At 37.9% G+C, this 18,792-nt stretch overlaps 1 protein-coding gene across 9 annotated transcripts in view; it reads left to right on the top strand.

The window, feature by feature from the left end:
• Window positions 1-18,792, top strand: part of LOC104150288 (SHC-transforming protein 3) — a 79,122-nt gene that overhangs the window by 23,960 nt on the left and 36,370 nt on the right. For all 9 annotated transcript variants that reach the window (XM_068927367.1, XM_009684462.2, XM_009684456.2 and 6 more), the window contains one exon: window positions 15,864-15,934. In XM_068927367.1, the coding sequence (XP_068783468.1) occupies window positions 15,864-15,934 (71 nt within the window). The remainder of the gene's footprint in view (window positions 1-15,863; window positions 15,935-18,792) is intronic.

Genomic DNA, 18,792 nt, shown 5'->3' with positions numbered 1-18,792 from the left:
TAATGTTAGAAGAGAGTTTCTCACGGAACTTAAATCGGATCCTGTGTGCAGAAATCATACAGGAGGATCTTTAATTATAATATGATTCTAATTATATGAATCAAGTGTTATTACTATACAGTTGCAGACGGTTCAGAAAAAGCAATGATTTTAGTGCTGAAGGATCAAATTCTCAACATGAATGTCTGGTTTGCAGTATGAGCATTTGCAAAATGCCCTGGAAGCTTTGATGTAATTTCCATACCTAAGGTTATTTTGTAAGTGGTACAATTTGGGCCCTGTTAATGTTGATTTGAAGAGTAAAATCACAGCTGTATTTTTTTAAAGGAAAAATGATACAGTCCTACTAGTTATTTAAAGTTACAAAATCCCTAGATAAGTTTAGCTGATCCATTTAGGAAGTAAAACTGCATTCAGTCAGTTTTTCTTCTTTCTCTTTTTTTTTTTTTTTAACTTGGAAATTGGATTGTTGGTTTCTTTATTTGCTTTCAAATGTCGGCTATAGGAAGAATACCATGTGCCCAGTGTAAATATCTTCCACTACAGAGAACATATGGATGGGCTAGGATCTGCTGGGAAAACTCATGCCTTTCTTTGCTGCTGCTGCCCTGCCTGGGCACTTCTTTGTCCGTTAGCAGCATGACCCTTTGAGAAAACTTGTTTCCATTAACACCCCATTTATACTTTCTTTATAGCCTGACTTCATTGCGCAGCAGAAAGTTGAAGTGAATGCACGAAGTATCAGCATTAAATATTTTTGATGTTTGAAATGGGACACGTGCAGATCTGGCATGGGACAGTGTCTCAGAGAACTGGTGCCTTCCCAGCTTCCAACACCTTTTCAGGGTGATATATCCTCCCAAGCAATGAAACAAATTCCGGAGGCATAGAGGAAAAAGGGCTCAGGACTGCTTTTGTGTGGTCCTGTGCAATCATGCGATATTCATATTCTTTGTGTTTCTGTATATTTGCCATAACATTTGACCTGGTGCTGGCTTTGGCTGTTTCAGCCAGATCTGAGGCAGGGTCTATCCATCTCAGCTGTGATGGGCATAAAGGATGGGACCCACTGCAACCTTATTCCAGTCATCATGTGTTTTTAGGGAGAGATCGGAAGAAAATTTAATGAGGGTAATCTGAAGTGTTTGTTTAATCAGACTGATAAGATGGTAGTTATTCCCTTAGATTTTTCGAATAAGCTTTTCATAGGGTCAGAAAAGATTTTAGTCTCAAAAGGTTGGCTCTGAAAATTCAAGTCGTGACTGAAAGTTTAAAAAGACTGAAAAAAGCCTTTGAAATTATCCAAGAATGGTAAGCAAAAGGATGGAGATAAAAATAAATCAAAGGCAGTGCAGGGAGTTGCAAAGAAAATAGTGTGAGATAAACAGAAAAAATGAACTAGGCCTTATTTCTGTAGCACCATCACATTATGTTTGTTGATACAAGGGTTTCTGTTTTGTCTTTATTATTATCTCAGAGTAGTTCCTGAAATTGGATGCATAAATTAACCAAATACCAGAAATAATAAGGACAAGACTGAAAAAGAAAGGAAAATCCTATCTTGGAGACTGCTCAGCACCATTAGGCTTCCTGTAGATATGCTATTTTACTAACATGCCTTTATTCCCATTTCTGGGCTTTATTAGCATAGAAATTATACAAAGGAGTGCATGTCTTACTGGAAACCAGCATCTTCACTAACGTGTGACGCTGTATAGCTCTGACAAAGTTATTATCAGAAACAGAGCCCTCTTTTTTCTTATAGACAAACGTCTTTAAGTAACCACAGGAAATTTTAAAGGTACCTTCCACCCTTAACTTCCCCAGAGGTGAGAATGTTTCAGAAATACCCGTCTCGCCACCGAATGCAGGTGCCATGTTTTACCACCACTGGTTGAGTGCAGATGATACAGTCTTATCCATTTTTAGTTACTTTTTTTCTAAAGTCTGAGCAGGAATGGAGAGAAAAGGCCAAGCAGATAAACTGTGGAGAGTCTCCTTCCGCACAGAAATAATTAAGTGTGAAGCTGCACTACGAACATTACAATAAGCTGTTGAAAACCTCAGCCAAGTGTTTTGAACCTACTCAAAGCCTTTTCTGGGACCGGAGACAGAAACTATGAAGGCACTCCCTGGTATGAATCTGTTCCTAGATGATTGTTATCCTAACTGCTTCAGGAATGCTAAAAATCATCAGTATTGAAGATTTTTGACCAAAGACCTGGTATGAAACCAAACTGCGCTACCAGCTCTGCTGAACTTGTCTCTCTTACAGCACTTCAGCAGTGTTAAGAAGGCAATGAAGTCTAGCTCACTCTACTGTAGGGTTAATAATAATAATAGTAATACCAACCTTGTATGGAATGCTTATTGTTAATAGATCTTAGTGCTTTACAAAGTACAGAAGTTTGTTCACAGGCTTCAATACAGAGTACTACATAATGCAAAGTATCAGTCTTTCGATTTTACTGAAGAGGAAATAAAGACTTAGAGGGTTTAAGTGATTTGCTCGAGGTTATGCAGGAAGTTATTGCCAGAGACTTGCACGACATGTATGCAAGGCTTAGCGGAGCGCTCTTCCACCAGGCCACACTCTGCTCTTCAAAGCCGCTAGAGCAAAGGGCTATTGTGAATGGGGCTCCAGCCAAGCACGTTCTCCCTTCCCTGAAGGGCTAAATTAGTTTGTAAAATGTGAATGCTGGTACTGATGGTGAGGGAAAAAAATTGATTTCCAGGCTCCCAGGTCTCCAACTGAGTAGGCAGACTTGGCAAATCAGAAGATATCTTTTTAATTTGCAAGCTGAGCATATTTTTAGCAGAAAGTGTAGTAGAAATTTTGGAGAGACAAAAAAACAACTTTGCCCAGTTAAGCAGACCTTACCTTTGAATTATGGGCTTCTGTGATGCTCTTGTAGCAGTAGTCCAAGAAGATCACCCAGCACACGGTGCATGTCATAGCAGGCAGAGAGAAGGAAAGATTCCCTATTAAATACATACCTGAAAAGTGTTTCATAAAAGGCAGTAAGTTGTTCACCCTCAAAGTTAATATCATATATGGATACTTTAGTGGATCAAAGTCATGGGGAATGTCTTGGATACAGCGAGATACAGGATAAGTGTTGTCCATTTTAGAGTCTTAGTCTGGTATATTCTGTTAGCCTGTGGTTAGCAGTATTTATGAGTATATTTTTTAAATCAGTGTTGCGAATAACAGTTCAGGTTACTTAATCCTAGGTACGGAGGCTAGGCTCTAGTAAGTTGTATGAGAGATGTCTGAAGAACTAGAATTGAGGCTAATCCTATAGAGTTTAGTGGGGCAGATTTTTCAAGCTAAAACAAGGCTGAGGCTACTTACAATGCTATGTATTTGTAGATTACCCCTCGATTTCACACTGTTCTGTAATCATTCTTTTATTAAGGCAATAGTTACACTGGATAAATGGTCTGCACATGAAGCAGGCACACACTGGAAGAGAAAATTTAAAATATTGACTGTTGAAGGTGTATCTTTCTGCCATTTTGGACCTCTTAAAAACAAATGCTATAGTCATAAAATAAGCAGAGAGCACTAAGTGAATAGAAATGTCTAATGAACCCCTTCTTGCAAGATATTTACTTTCGTCAGGGAGCAACAGCAGCGGAGCAGCTGCATGAGAGGCACAAGCTGGGAGCTGAGGGTGCCTGTCCTGAGCTGACATGGGGTGGGTGGGGGTCCTAGGCAAGGTGGTCAGGGCCATTGGGGTCTGTTGGAGCCCCCACTGCCTCGGGGATTGTTTTCTAGGAGTCTTTACAGCCTTTGTGCTGCAAGGGGACCTTCTACAGATTTTTCGTGCTTTCAGTTGAGCCCATGATGTCTCTCTGTCCTTGCTTCCTCCATCTTCCACTTCGCAGGTGATATTTTGGACTCTCTTACTGCAAACACAGATAACTGATACTTAAGCACAAGAAAGAGAAAGCCTCTTTAATTTACTGGGTTGATAAAGTTTCAGGAAAAAGATACATTCTAATTGCTAGACTCTTGTGATAAGGAATAGGGGCACATGTAGCACTGACATAAAGCAAAGGACTCTCTCTCTCTCCCTCCCTGTATAATTCAGATTTTCAGTGGTAACACTGATAGTATCTTTCCTAAATCACACCTTCAAATGTACAAGTTTGAAAGCGTGTTGGTGTAGCCTTACAGATACTTAGCACGGGTTTATATTCAGCTTAGTGGGAAAGCACCTGTTAGAACGTCTCTCTTCTGGTTCTGTGCTTCAGTAAGTAATACTCATCATCAAGCAGTTCTACTCGATGTCTAAGGTAACATAAATAATATAATAGATAATTCCAGCTACAGTGTTCGTATTTATGGCTTTGAATATCTAATTGCGATTTTCCACTATTCAAGCAAAATGTTTTGGCTGCAGAAGCCTTTGCATGTTTGTGTTCAAGGAATTCTGATGCAGAACATAAGCTGCTAGAGCTGATCTGCATGGTGCTTTTAAAGGAAATGTATCTTATTGGATATTCTAGGTAGCAAACAAAATAGTCTGGAAAATGTTCTCTGAATTAAAGTATGCACCAGTGAAGATGAAAGAATTCAATTATGATACAGCAATGCATACTGTAAAGAACTGTCCACATTGGTTGATACCATGCTATAATAACGAACGTTCACCCTACCTTATATACCTTGAAAATTACACGTAAAAAGTATTGAACTAAAGTTTTTGCAAATCCAGTCTGTTTTTTACTAAAACACTTGCACATGCAAGAATTGAGGCATAATGCAAAATGTGTTTGCGTTAATAATAATAGGATAAATGATTGTCCAATACGTGCATTTTGAATTCTAGCATTTCTGAGTTTTTGCATGCAAAACATGTATATGTAAAAAAAACCAAAAACATAAGGAATATTGTAGGTGAAAAGCTACTGATCTTTTTTGTGGAATCTTGTGAAAGCTGAATGTATTTAGCATCTGTACTACATGAATATTTTTGAGCTTGGTGTTGGCAATCTTAATTCATGCACACAAGAGTAAGAAATAAGAAACAGATCTTTATTTTTAAGGTGTGTTGTTTTCAACTCCATTTGTGATGGAGATCAGAAAATTATCCAAAACAAAATTTACTTCCCAGTAGTGTCTTTTCCCATACTAGCAAGAAGTGAGATCTTACAATTGACTTAAAGAAATTGTTTTTCAGGGTAAGAGAAAATGTATTCCTCTTCCCCTGGCTGAATCATTGGCCTTTTTTTAAAGGCGTCCTGAATGATTATCATGTGAGTAGATTGTGTGATTTTGCTAGAACGTTTTCACAGGGGACAGATGTAAAATCACTCACATCACTATTAATATCTAAGAGATTGAGAACAGTAGACATATCCCGCTTGGTATGAACTTCTTTTCTTCAGGAGGTTTATGGGATAGACTTTTTTCTTTTCTTACTGATAAGATGCCCCCTATTCTTGTGCTATATGAAATTTCCACAGCTACTCATGTCTGTAACTCCTATGCAGGAAATGTAGGGCAGGCCTTAAATTCTAGTTTCTTCCAGCAAGATCAGGTGAAAAAACATTCTAGCAATAGAGGGAAACTGTGCTTGCACGTATGGTGAAAATATTCTAGGGTGTTGCATAGCTTTTCTTCAGATCTCTTTCCCCAACACATGATAATACTCAGTAACCATAATCTTAATCGTGCTTGAGAGTCATGTTAACAGACATAGAAAGTATTGTGTGACATTTTGTTACCTTCTATCATGTCCTGATATCTGTGGCACACGGGTATATTTTCTTTTGCCAGTGCACTGCTCTCAGCAACACGAGGAGGTGTTCAGAGTCTTCACGGCCTCCTTGTTTCCAGGAATCCCTAGCTACTGACGAAGGATTTGGTAGATTTTCTGATCTCCATGTGGGGAAGAAAAGGAAAAAGCAATTTCCAGCTCTGTAAGAGTGTTGGCAAATCTTGGTATCTTCTTAGATATAAACATGCATGTCAGTTTAGTAATAAGAGATCTGTGGCTGTCCACCAAAACATTCAAATAGTTATAATGTTGTATATACTGCATTTCAGAAAGGAGAATAAAATAGCTTTTGGTTACCCTTTTAAGATTTTTGATAGGCTTTCTTAACAGCAGTGACACTGTATATTTCTATATGCATGAAGTCAGTATATAGCACTTCCAGCTGTATGTATATATATGTATATAAAAAAAGATTTTTTTTATGTTAAGGAAGATTGATTCATCTTTATCATTTAAACAACTTGACGTGAGAAAAAAATCATAAAATGGAACGAAAAAGCTGCCTTTCTTTGTGTAGAAAGCAGCGGGTTAGTCATAAAGTGAACTTAGGTGAAAAAGTTTCCCAGTCTTTCAGTATTAATTAGTGAATGCCAGACAGTTTGCTTTTCAGTTGATGCCGGAGTCCCTCTGGAAGTCAATCTCCCTTTAGTTATGGCTGAAAAACCTGTATGAAAATCTTTAGGAAATTCAGTGTGAAAGGATTTAAATGATTAAAAGCTAGACATCTAGCAAATCTACAGTGACTCACAGTCACGCAGTGAAAATTTTAAAACGTGACCTTTCTTTTTACTATTTTGTACTCTGGATGCTAAACAAACACTGTTACTGTTTGGTGCAGTGAATCAAAATATATCAAGGCACCGATGCACAGAGAAAGTCTTATTTCCCTGCAGTCCCTTACGAAAATGTTGTATAACTCTACTGTGATAATTAAATCAAGAGCTCGTGAAGCTTACCTCTTTTTCCAAGAGACTTTAATAGCATAATTTTAGCAGCATTCCCATTATTGGAAATCCAAGCATTCAGTTCAAAGCACAAAATAGAGAAGCAATGCATTGTAAATGTCACACTTTGCCAAAATAGTAGTGAATTATGCTAAAATAATACTTCAATTAACAAATAGACTTATATAAGTGTATAGCATGCTTTAGAGGTGATGCCTGGGAGATTTTGAGCTCATAGACAAAATACATGTGTTTATTTTCTTAATACATGCCTCCTGCATCCCTTTATTAGTCCGGTTGTACGAAACAGCCTTGCGTTCAAATAGGATATGACAGCTCGTTGAAAAAATAGACTAGCAATCACCGGTTAATCATTAAAGTCTGCATATATAGGGGACCTTTGAAAGTATTTGTATGCTACAGAAGCCAGTTATTGCACAAAACAAAATGGAAAAGAGCTAGTTTTGGATCACAATTGGACATACCCTTGGGAATACTGTGTTTTCCTGTCACCCATTACTGAGGAAGTAAGCTACCTATTTTTTAGAGAAGTGCAAACCTATTGACAGTCATATCCATCATCATTTCTACGAGTTTAGAAGCTCTGTTAGCTTACTTGTCTCATGGAGCAATTTGTGATGATAAGTTTGCAGCCAAAGGGTCAAGGCTTATTTGTAGCTGAACCCTAAAGAAGACATGTTTTTAGATTTTCCGTTCCATTTCCATTCGATCAATCCTTACTTAGAGTTTTCTGTCTGGATTAGAACGCACATTCTTTAATGGGAAAAAATCCTTTGGGGGAAGTATTGATTCACGATAAAGCTTTATGTGTGATTACTTACTGATATAAAAATTACCAACTGTAAAAGTATGCAAGCACAGAAGAGCACCTTCCTGTTTTTCACGGTAGCATGTGTTTACGACACATTTTTAGTGTTAGATTCTGACAATGTCTAAATATAGGGCTTTTTCCTCATTTGGAATAAGGCTGCCAATGTTTCTTTCATGCAGTATTAGAGTCCTAGAGCAGGTGTGCCACGGTGCAGATACCACGGGAAGCACGGCAGCAATACAGAATATTTCCCTCGGCATAAGCTGTTGGAATGCAGTCATCAGACTTCCTCGGATGACTACTTCTTCGAATAGTCTGGAAGATGTGCGTTGCCCTGAAGGAAGGGAAGAACCCGAGGATGTGGCATGGCTGGGAGAATACATTGCGCTCCCTTAAGGAGTGTGGGGTCAGGGCCCTTCTCTTGGCTACATCAGCCTGCTGGTCCCCTGGATTGGTGCAGTCACTATGTTGCGGATGATAATTGTGAGGATTAGTCTGGATTTTCTGAAAATGTGTGTATGTAATGAGACATCTCTGAAAAACGTGTATATTTCTTTATGTAGCCATGAGTGCATGTTTTACATGGAAGGTTAATGCATTTTCAAGGAACTGACTGCAAGAATGTTTTATGCTACTTAAGAGTGTGCATATATAGGATAACACTCCTGTTAAGGAAGACTTCAGTATCATGTTACTTGATAGCCAAATGGAGCATTCAAAGGCAAGTATTTATATCCTCAACTACCAGAGAAACTGAAGTCTCTAACAGCTGACTGAAAGCTCTGTGACTGCTGTTGATACAAATTTACTTTTCTCTGAATATCCAGTCTTCCTTCTGCCCACAGGTTTTTCTAATATTATAACTCACCCTACATTAGAAATGTCACAGAATTAGTCTCCTGTTCCATGCTTCTGCTTAAATATCTACGTAGTCTGACACAAGTCTGAATGGTTGTTCAACTGTTAGACCTTCCTCCTGCTGTGCTGCTTGCTATATGCCCAGTGAGATGCTGGCTAGTATTTGCCAAAGGCAGACTCTTTTTTCCTGACGAGCACCTTGTATGACCAGCAACACCTGCAGCGAAAGGGTATCCTTGCAAACTTCCCTGGTGGCAGAACTTGGGTGGGATGTTTGCCATGATGATGGCAGGACAACATATGCCCATTCTTCATTTACCAGGAAAAGTTTTACCTGAAGTTTGGCAAACACCCTCAAGTCATTCTTAACACTTGACAGGCATTAAGTTAAAAAAAGAAAGAGTTTATTACAAATCTTAAGAAAATATTGAATTTATTTGGAGATACAGAGAAATATCTCACTATACAGCTATCTTTTGTTGTGGTTTGGCTGCAGAGTGGTTTCTATGTTCTTCTGCAGTAGCTGACGCTTGAGTCTAGAACACTTTGCTGAGCTCCCACCAAGATCTAGGTTCCAGTCCTATAGCCAAGCTTCACACTTAGGTCAATGGCTTACATCAAAGTGTCCCTTTATATATACTCTCTTTCAGTGTAAATACAGTAACTGCTTAAAAGTCCTCATAACTGATCATGACACCAACTCACACCTTAACTCATCTTCTACACTGATGGACTGCGTGCGACACAGCTTCAGTCTTTGTTATGGAGAGATGTCTGCAGGCTGCCCCTCCTTCTAAAGCAATCTTTTTGTTCAATGTGAATTCAAAACAGAGGCTGCCTCAATATTTAACCTGACTAAAGGAACCATTTACCTATTTTTAAAGGTCTTTGCTGACTGACAAGAGTGCTTATGTTTTTTAAGCCGCTGTATAAGCACATCATATTTTGTATCAGTCATATGGAAAACAATATTTTGTACAAACGTGAGAACTGTAAATACAGGTCAGTGTCAGCCCTCATTAAAAACAAAGCGTATTAGCAAATGAATGCAGTCAGAGGTAACTGTGCTTAAGAGGATAGCCCCTGAAAAAGCCTGCTATGTTTGGGATAATATGAAACGCATCCTCAGAGTTTTTTGGCACACTGCTTCTCCTTCCCTCCTTCTTTTCCTTCTTTTCCTTCTTGTCCTCTTTCCTTCTGTTTTTCATTCCTATTGCAGACCAGGTGGTTTGGGATTCACAAATATTATTGTAATTCACAAATATTATTGTAATATTATTGTATTATTATTGTAGGTAAAGGGAAAGCCTATCGTTTTCAATGCATGGGCCATTCACTGTGCGCAGGATGTGGAGCCACTGCTCCCTAATAGGAAGAGGATTCCCATAGCTATCCAGACGCAGAGTGGTGCCTCCAGGCCCTCTGTGCCTCCCACGTGGATCAGATCAGCTAGCCTGACGCAGGGGTGTGAACTCTATGTAAAATCTAAAAAGCGAAAGTAGCAAAGCTACTCGTGTGAATGCATTATGTCCTCCTTAATAAAGACTGCCTCAGTCAGGATAGCGGAGCTGTCTGCAAAAACGTCAAGCAAACATCTGCAAAACGTTGCCTTTCTTCCTGAAGATGTGGAAGGAAAAGTCCTCCTGCCACGTGCCAATATCTTTACAGCGTTCTTTTGAAGTAAGAGGCTGTTCTACGGTAAAGTATTTTGCTATGGGTAACAGCAAGGATAGCTTCTTTAAGTATTCCAAATTTTAGGTAGAACTCTGTATGCCGTTTGCCTTAAAAACAGCAAAGACTGTATTGCTACTGTATTTTTTCACACAGATGTCAGTCACTTCTTGCTGCCTCTGTTAATGGATAGATACTGTGAAGTGACTGTTAGCAGCCAGTCAGAGGGTTATGTTATGGATTAGCAAGGATTGTATATTGGTTTCCTCACTTTTTTTCTCTTCAAAAAACTTTAATGCTTTAATGAATAATAACACTGCTATTGAGAACACTGGTCTTCACAAAATTATTAGATCTGCTGCTAAAGGGTACTATGTAGACTATTAAATATGTATAACTAAGCTATGATCTCCTTATGAAATGAATGAGCAAATGTGTATTGTGATAAGCTAGCATGTCTTTTTGTGATCTTTTCCTGCTGATTAGCTAAGTAATGTGTAGTGCATGCCTCAGTCAAATTACGTATTCAAGGTAATGTTCAGTTAAAGCAAGATCAAATAAATTACTAAGTATTGTGGCATTTTTTTATTATTTTATTTTACTGCTATATTTTTACTTTATTTTGTTGAAAGGGTAAACATTCTGGTTGCAGTTCCTTGGGGTTTTTTCACTGCAGTGGTTTAAAAAGTGGGCATTGAAAATTTAGTTAAACTGGAAAAATAGTATAAAATGAGAGCAAAAGATTTACTGCTTATTGCTTCTCATTTATTTGCTAAACAGAAAAATTCATTTTGTAAGATACTTGTAATTGTCAACCCTGCGCGCTCTGACTGGGACTTGGTTGCTTTTGTTTTGTCCCCTCTTTTTATGCCTCAATACCAATAGTAAAACTCCTGAATAGGGTCCTCAGTTACATGTGGACAAACCTATTATCTTGAAATCAAGTCCTAGGCTGTCACTAGTTTCATATTATGCCCTGCTCATTAGGGTATATCTAGACTTTAAACTCAATATGGTTTAGGGTAAGTTGCAAACTTGAAGTGTTGTAAGTATTGTGGAACATCTATTACTGCTCTTTTCACAAGCCCCTTGCCCTGAGGCTCTTAGTGGTGACACCTGAGATTGGAATGAACTGTCATTTCAATGCATAAATAAATGCATGTTGCAATAGAAGCAGGTTAATCAGAATAGGAAATAAAAGCTCTCATTTTAAAATAAGTCCTTAACTGGAATTAACTAGCAATAGTTCATACTATCCGGCAATTTACTTTCATGATATACTTTCGTTTTGGACAAGCCCTTTTGCCAACAAGAGTAAAATGCAGCAAAAAAAATCGAATCATGAAAATGTACGGCTATGACTCTAAATACACATGAGGAACAGATGTGGCAAGTAAGAAGATGCTCACTTTTGCATACTTTGCAAATAAAAGCACAATTTAAGCCTGAGGGTTAAGAACTTGCAATGCATTGACCGACTTATTACAGATTATAATATACTTCAGAGCTTTCTGTTTTCAAAAACTAGATCTGTATATACCACCCAGAACCCCAGGACGCTGAAGCTATTCTTGAGCCCCCAAGCTATTATCAGCAGTTGTGCTATCCTAGAGAAGACTTCAGGTACCTCAGTGTTTGTAGGCGCTGGTTAATTTATGGCAAGCTATGCCAAGTGCACGTCTGTTTGCTGGTACAACCAAGCTTTCTCTTACCTAATTTGCACAAAGCTCTGTGTATTTGAGTACAATCTGCAATATTTTAAGCCACCCAGCTTTGATGACTGTCATCGAGTTACATGGATTAAAACTGGCCTATCTTAATTTACTAGGAATAGCCATATAGTTTAGGTGAGCTAATGAAGTTCTAGCAGTTCAGATTCAGAGAATAGGAGTCTGCTTTGTCTGAGTGGGTGACCAGTAGCTATTAGCACTACCTGTGTTCTGGGCGTATGCCCAGTTGCTATTAGATACATGAAATATATTGGATACAGTCTCCCCCTGCCATTTATCACTCCCAGACTGGACTACTGCAGTGCTGTATGTGGCTACATCTTGCTACATTTTTATAAAAATTTTTATTGCTACTGCCAGCTTCTGACTCAAATATTGGAAGATTTCTTCCAGGAACTTGGTGTTCTGAATGAGCTTGTTATGAAACACTGCACAAGGTTGTTCGTGTTTGCAGAGCAAAAAGGCGACTCGCTCAGCGTCTACCCTCATTTGCCTTTTCTCTTCTCTCCAAGCACATGAACGCACTCAACGCTCATCTGTTGAACTGCCTGTTTCACGTAAACAGTGAGAAAACTCAATACCCTTTCTTACACAGGGTACAATACAAAATTTGGTTGTCGAACAAGCATTTCCTGACTGAACGAGAGAGAAGACAGAGATACCTTAGGGAATACGGAAGAGGTGCTCACCTATGGGGCAAACTGTAGAAACCTGAGATTTATGGCCTTCTGTTACATTTACCTGGAGGAATTATAGCTAGTAAAGATATTGGAAGCCCATGCAGTAAGAGATGCTTGATTCCAGGAGTATGTGACACTGTGCTTTTAGATTTATATTAGCTCCCTACAAGGTACTGCTTGGAATGCAAAGTATTAGTTACAAGTCCAAAACCTCTAAATGGGAAGAGATTCATTCACCTGAAAGACTGTTCCTCAGGGCGTTAATACCATTCAATGAAGGTATACAAGCTGGAATCTCATTCAAATATAAGAAAGTAGACAGAAGGCAGAGGGTTCTATCTAGGAGAGTTTGGAAGTGGTAGTCCTAAATTATCCTACTTCAAGGCGGGCTGCGTCTTGGCATATTTGTTTCCTGAGCAATGAGGGGGAGGATGCTAGCGGGAGCTCATAAATACCACAGTGCACTGTAGCTGATTGGTTAGCGTATACATTAAGCACTGGATGAAGAGGAGCTGTTTCAGAAGTAGTCTGTTTTTTAACTATATTTTAAATGTTTCATGGAATGCCTAAAGCAAAAGATAGCATTTCTTTTTAATCAGTATATTTATTTGTTGAAATAAATGAATAATTTATTTACTTGCTATCTTGGTTGTATGTCTTCTTTCTGTGGATCCTTGTCAGGATGTACTTCAAATGGATATTTTTAGAGATCAATGTTGGTCTTGGGGAATAATTGAAGCATAGCAGTAGGTGAGTTATATGTCCCTGTAGTTGGCCTTTGGACCTTTTGAATGTCAGTATTTATAGTAATTTTGTTACTTGAAAACATGCCGTGGTGGTTAAGTGTTCACATCTTTTATCCCAAAAAATCAGTTACCATCTTTGCCTTGGCCAGTCAGGAATACTGCAGCCTTACTATGTTGTGTTCAGCTGTCTCCATGCTACGCATAAAGCAAGTACAGGATAATTTTTCCATCTGACCTTCCTTCAGTCTGGTTTTGTCTCTACTTTTGTTAATGCAGATCAGGTAGTATGACTCAAAGGAGTCTAAATGCACGCCTTCTGAGTACGTCTATGGGTATTTGTCTAATGATTTGTGTGTTTATTTTGACAGTGCTTTGTGTGCACATGTGTTTGTGTATTTATTTGCACGCCTGCATGTACTTGTCAAATTACCTTTCAGAGTTTGCTTCTAAAAAGTTGGACCTGGTTCTCAAAATTGTTTGATTATTTAGCTTTAAAAGACTTGTGGCAAATACAGATAAGCGAAGGAACAAGTGCCATCCAAGAGCATTTGAATATTGAGTGATCTAAGCGAACAGGTTGAAGAAGTAATCAAAACCAAGTATCTCTGTAACAAACAATCAACAGGATACCTTTGAATAGTTATACCAATTTACAGCGTATTTAGTTATGAAAATGTCTGAAATTGAATAAATATTTGAGGAAATGATCTATTAAAAGATCACAGGACTAAAACAAAATGACATAAAGAGTATAGGAAAACATCTTTCATTGCTGTATATTGGCATAACTTCACTGAGTTCAGCTGATTGCTTCAACTGATGTTTAATGAACTTCAAGAAAATCAGGTAACCTCCTCAGACACTTAACAATAGAGATAATGGCTTAACTTCCTGCATCAGAGCATGAAAAGGTTGTTCTGGATGCTTTAAGTACTCAGTCAGAATAAGTATATGTAAGAAAGGAATCTAATTGTATTAAGGTGCAAGGCGTTACCAAATACATAGTTTGCAGTGATAGGAGAGTGATGATACTCTAAAGAGCCTGAGGGTATGACTCTTAGCCTGAAAGTTCCTTGTGCCGTGATCTCTACGTACAAGGTGTTTTCCATGAGGATTTTAGAAACTTTTCAAAAAACAGAAGATGAGGTGCAAGGGAATTCTAAAAATCTAGGAAATAAATCTTAAAATCTTTCCCAGAAACTGCAGGCTATTGTAATCCAAATTTGAGTAATTTAACTAATGGGAGTCACTCAGTCTTCTAGTTTATTTTATTCAGCGTTCTAGTGCTTCATGATGTCTTCATGACATTTGATATGAATAAATTAAATGATATTGTACACATGAAAACAAACAAGAAACTCCCTCAACTTGCAAACAGCTTGTGACAGATAGATTTCTTTAGAAAAAGCATCGTTGAAATTATAGATAGTATAGCTAGCAATGCGATAATTCTCTAATCAAAACGTTGTTAAGCAATACAAAAAAAATCCCAGGTGGACAAAAAATACTGGCCTCACTTGATTTTTTTGCACCAGTTTCATACCCAAATAGGTTGCATTATGCTGCAAATAGATGTTACACTGCTATTAAAACACAATACTGGAATAGCATTATCAGGCCCATTATCTGAAGACCCATCCCTATTTCACCTGACTCCAAAAGTCGGGTGAGTAGTTGAGCACTTAATATGTGTGCAAAGCTACTGCCATGGGATATGCCAGTCGTGAGCTGGTTTATGCAAAGGATAGATTGTGGTACAAGCCACAACACAAATATCTGATGAAATCTGTAGCTGCATGTAGACTTTCTCACATGCAAATCACATCTGCTTTTGGAAGCTAATCCATAAGATGCACCTGAGTTTTTCTTAATCCTAGGATAGACATATATCTTAACATATTTTTCCCTCTTTTTCACTGGGATATAGGACAGAAAGAGACTTTCTAAGTCAGTAAGTCTAGTCTTTTCCTAACACTGGCCAACCTGTTGTGTCATTCCTCTCTTGAATGACTCCGTTGAAGCCATCTCCCAGTGTGTGTTATTAACGTATTTTATTAGCATTTTCCCATATCTTTATACTAGTGTCATTAATTAAGATATTAAATCACATTAATTCCTGAGCTGATCTTTAAGGAATCCTTTTTGGATTGCTGGTGCTCTTTTCAGCCTTAATTGACCTTTCTTGCGCTAAGCCTTATCTCTCCCTCTTAAATAATATTTTTCAACTAACCAGTGCTAGATGGTTTTACTCTACCACATTTCCTTTTACATTGATTTTATTTTTACTTTGAATAGCTTTATATCCAAAATGGATCAATTAAGAAAGGTGAAAACGAACAACGCTTCAGCCCATTAAGAACTAGGTATATTACAATGATTAGATTAGGCATAAAAAGATATGTTGAGGCAAACTTGAGACTTAAATGACGTAAAATGTTTATGAAGCAAATCTGTGACATACAAGAACATAATAATAGAAATTTGGCTGACACATAGGATAAATCAGATGTAAAAATAAGGGCTGTAGAATGCCTTTTAATGATTAGTTGCATTTTCTCCTAGAACTCCACAATAATTATAATAATTTTTATAACTTTTTCTTTTTCCCTACAGTACTTGGGGTGTATAGAAGTCTTACGCTCAATGAGATCTCTTGACTTCAATACTAGAACACAGATTACAAGGTAAGACTTTGTATAAATACATTTTAAAGTAACTTCTTAACTGTATCCCCAAAGAGGAGAGGCCAGGAAAATGGCGAAATGCATAGTAAATAGTTTTCAGGTACCTTAAGTCCACTTTTTTTATTTTGCTTTTACAGGTAAATCTCTTACCTGATATTAATACAGCTCCAAAGAGACTTAAAGGATATCTTCTTCCTGGTCTTTTGCTGTGCCAGGCCCCGCTTTAGAAAATTATGGCAGGTTTGTTGAATGGTGCTGCCCAAGAAGGCACTTATCTGGACACCACTTCAGTGACATTCAAGCCTATGAGAATTAGAATGTGCCTAAAACCTACAACGTGCTTGTCAAAATTAGGCTAGAGAGCTGATTTGGAGCCTCACATTTTTAGGTATTTGTAGTAGATTTTTATGAAAAGATACAAGATTACAAATTAGCCATAGAAAAGGTATGAAAATGAAAAGAAAGGCAGCAGAAAGGAATCAAAGACAAATGGAAGTCTGTTGGCTTTTCCTGACGCCTCATAATGAGTGATAAATTTATACAGGTTCTCATTGCAGTTCTTTTTTTAAACCTATCACTACAGTGTTCCAAAAGCAGTATATAAATACTGTGTTCTCTTAAGAAATATCCATTAATTATTTTATTTCTAAAAGATATTTTCTGAGAATTGTAGTAAATAGTGTTTTGCAGGCATTTGCACTTGAAAGGCTGAGCTCACTGCGTTTGGAGGACTGGTGTTGGCATCTTCTAGCAACCGGAGACCACAGTTTCAAATTATCATAGCCAAATTCTGGTAGCAAAGTAATGAAACAATCCCTTTCAGAGGAACAAATATAAAGTGATATGAGTGGATATAATGCTTGAATTTAAGAAGTTGTGAACTTCACCTCTTTGAGGCGTTGTCCAGTTGCTGGTGGTCTTTCATGAACCGTTGCAATATCTTAGACAGCTGAGTATTTCTGTTATTAAATGAGAATTATTGTTGCTAATTTAGATGCCATTCTGATGGTCTATGTGCAGAATTGTTGTATACGAGTATCTTTGCATTGACTTTGAGTTACATTTGCATACATGAGCTTTGAATTGAACCCTGTGAGTCCTCACAAAATGTTAATTATTATTTTGTCAAGATACTGCGTTCATGAGGGGCAAAAAAGTACAAGGATAGATAAATGGTAGAGTTCTGGATTTTCCTTTCAGACAATCTAGACTATGGAGGTATCTGAGAATATTCCTAGTGTGCTGTTTTGAACTCACAATGTACATTTCTGTGGTATTTGCAACAGTGACCTTTTAAAATGGTTTCATGTCTAGGCAGACTTCTAGTTGCAAAGCAGGTGGCACATCTGTTTTTAACATTTGGAGATTAAACGATACTGTCTTATAAAACCGCTGTGATAGTTACTGGTTTTGTATTCTGTACCTGAAGGTGGACCAAATTGTGCTTTGTTTTTCTGCAGTGTCTCTTTCGCTGTATGTCTTCATTGGGATAGCATTTTATTTTTCTTAACTAGCTTAAAGGCACAACTGTACCATTAATACTTAACCATATTTGCTGATCTAAAGCAATATGGTCTGCACAAACAAAGTGTCACTGTCTTACAGTTCTTTCAGTACATAGATGCTTTTTGGCTTTTACTGTGTAACAGACTTGGAATTATAATTTTTTTCTGTTGAAGTTGCAGCATGTTTGACTACTTGCTGGGCATTTTCTTGGCTCATCTTCCTCTGACCACATCTAGAGCACAGGATATTTTTTCGAACAGGGACCCGTATTTTCCTGTGTGTTGTTAATTTTGCATTTGCAATTTTCTCTTTATCATAAAATAATGATGAATGATTAGCTCCTCATTCTGATCGCGTAATTCCTGATCTAAAACTTTTCTGAAGTTAGGAGTTTTTAGATGAATTTTAAATCAGGATCTAGCATCTTAATCTTCATTATTCATTAATTCATCTGTTTCTAGAAATCCCCATGCCATGTCTAAAGTTTGAAATACCTATTGGAAACAGTCTGTGCCACGCTTCATCATGTAGCATTTCACATACAAGCCTGATTTTTACTAAGGAATCCTAAAATTCATATTTGCTCATTAACTTGCTCATGTGCATTAAGAAACATAACATAAGCCTTGCGGTGTGTACTAAATTAATAAGGCTGATGGTCTGCTATTACAGGCACCAATTCCCTCACAAGAAGACACCTCGCACCGATTGGTCCATGCAGCCCTTCATGAATGTACAAACCAAAAGTGTCTCAAAGCTACATTTGCTTGAGGGTAATAATTGTCTCACAGTTTGTCTATAGCTGTGCTAAAACCTCCTTATCAGTTTTCTTGGTTAGATAAGTCTGAGCTCTATATCCTTTAAAAGCAGGCCTGCTGGGTAAGGAATTTCCGTTGCTGATTTCTCTGCAACTCACCACCAGCAAGTAAAATATCCTTATAACCTGACTGCTCGCGACTGAGTGTTGCTGAGGCTTAAGTCTGCAGGTCTAGAAATGTTAACTGTGACTGCCCAAGCTGAGGAGCCTAGACCCATAGCTGGAAAGCTGCAGTAAAAGTTTATTTTATACGTGGAGCTGTGTAAACGTGGCTATAATGTTTCCCATAACTGCAGAAACAGATGTCTAGGCAACCCTGATCCCTTACCCGTGGCTTTGTAATTTGAGTATATAGGCATCTGTTACTCTTGCTTAATCTGAGGCCATTTTTCCCAAGACTTCCTTAGCACAACCCATCACAGAAGAAACTGATCCATCTTGGGCCATTATTACTTCTGGTATTATGCAGATGAGCCAAGTTATCTGATTCAGTGTGGAAGTCTGGAAATGGCCTTTCCTCATAGGCATGCTTACT

The sequence above is a fragment of the Struthio camelus genome, chromosome Z, assembly GCF_040807025.1.
Source record: "Struthio camelus isolate bStrCam1 chromosome Z, bStrCam1.hap1, whole genome shotgun sequence".
NCBI classification, from domain to species: Eukaryota; Metazoa; Chordata; class Aves; order Struthioniformes; family Struthionidae; genus Struthio; species Struthio camelus.
The sequence above is the reverse complement of the archived record's forward strand: the minus strand, read 5'-3'. Positions and strand labels throughout refer to the sequence as shown.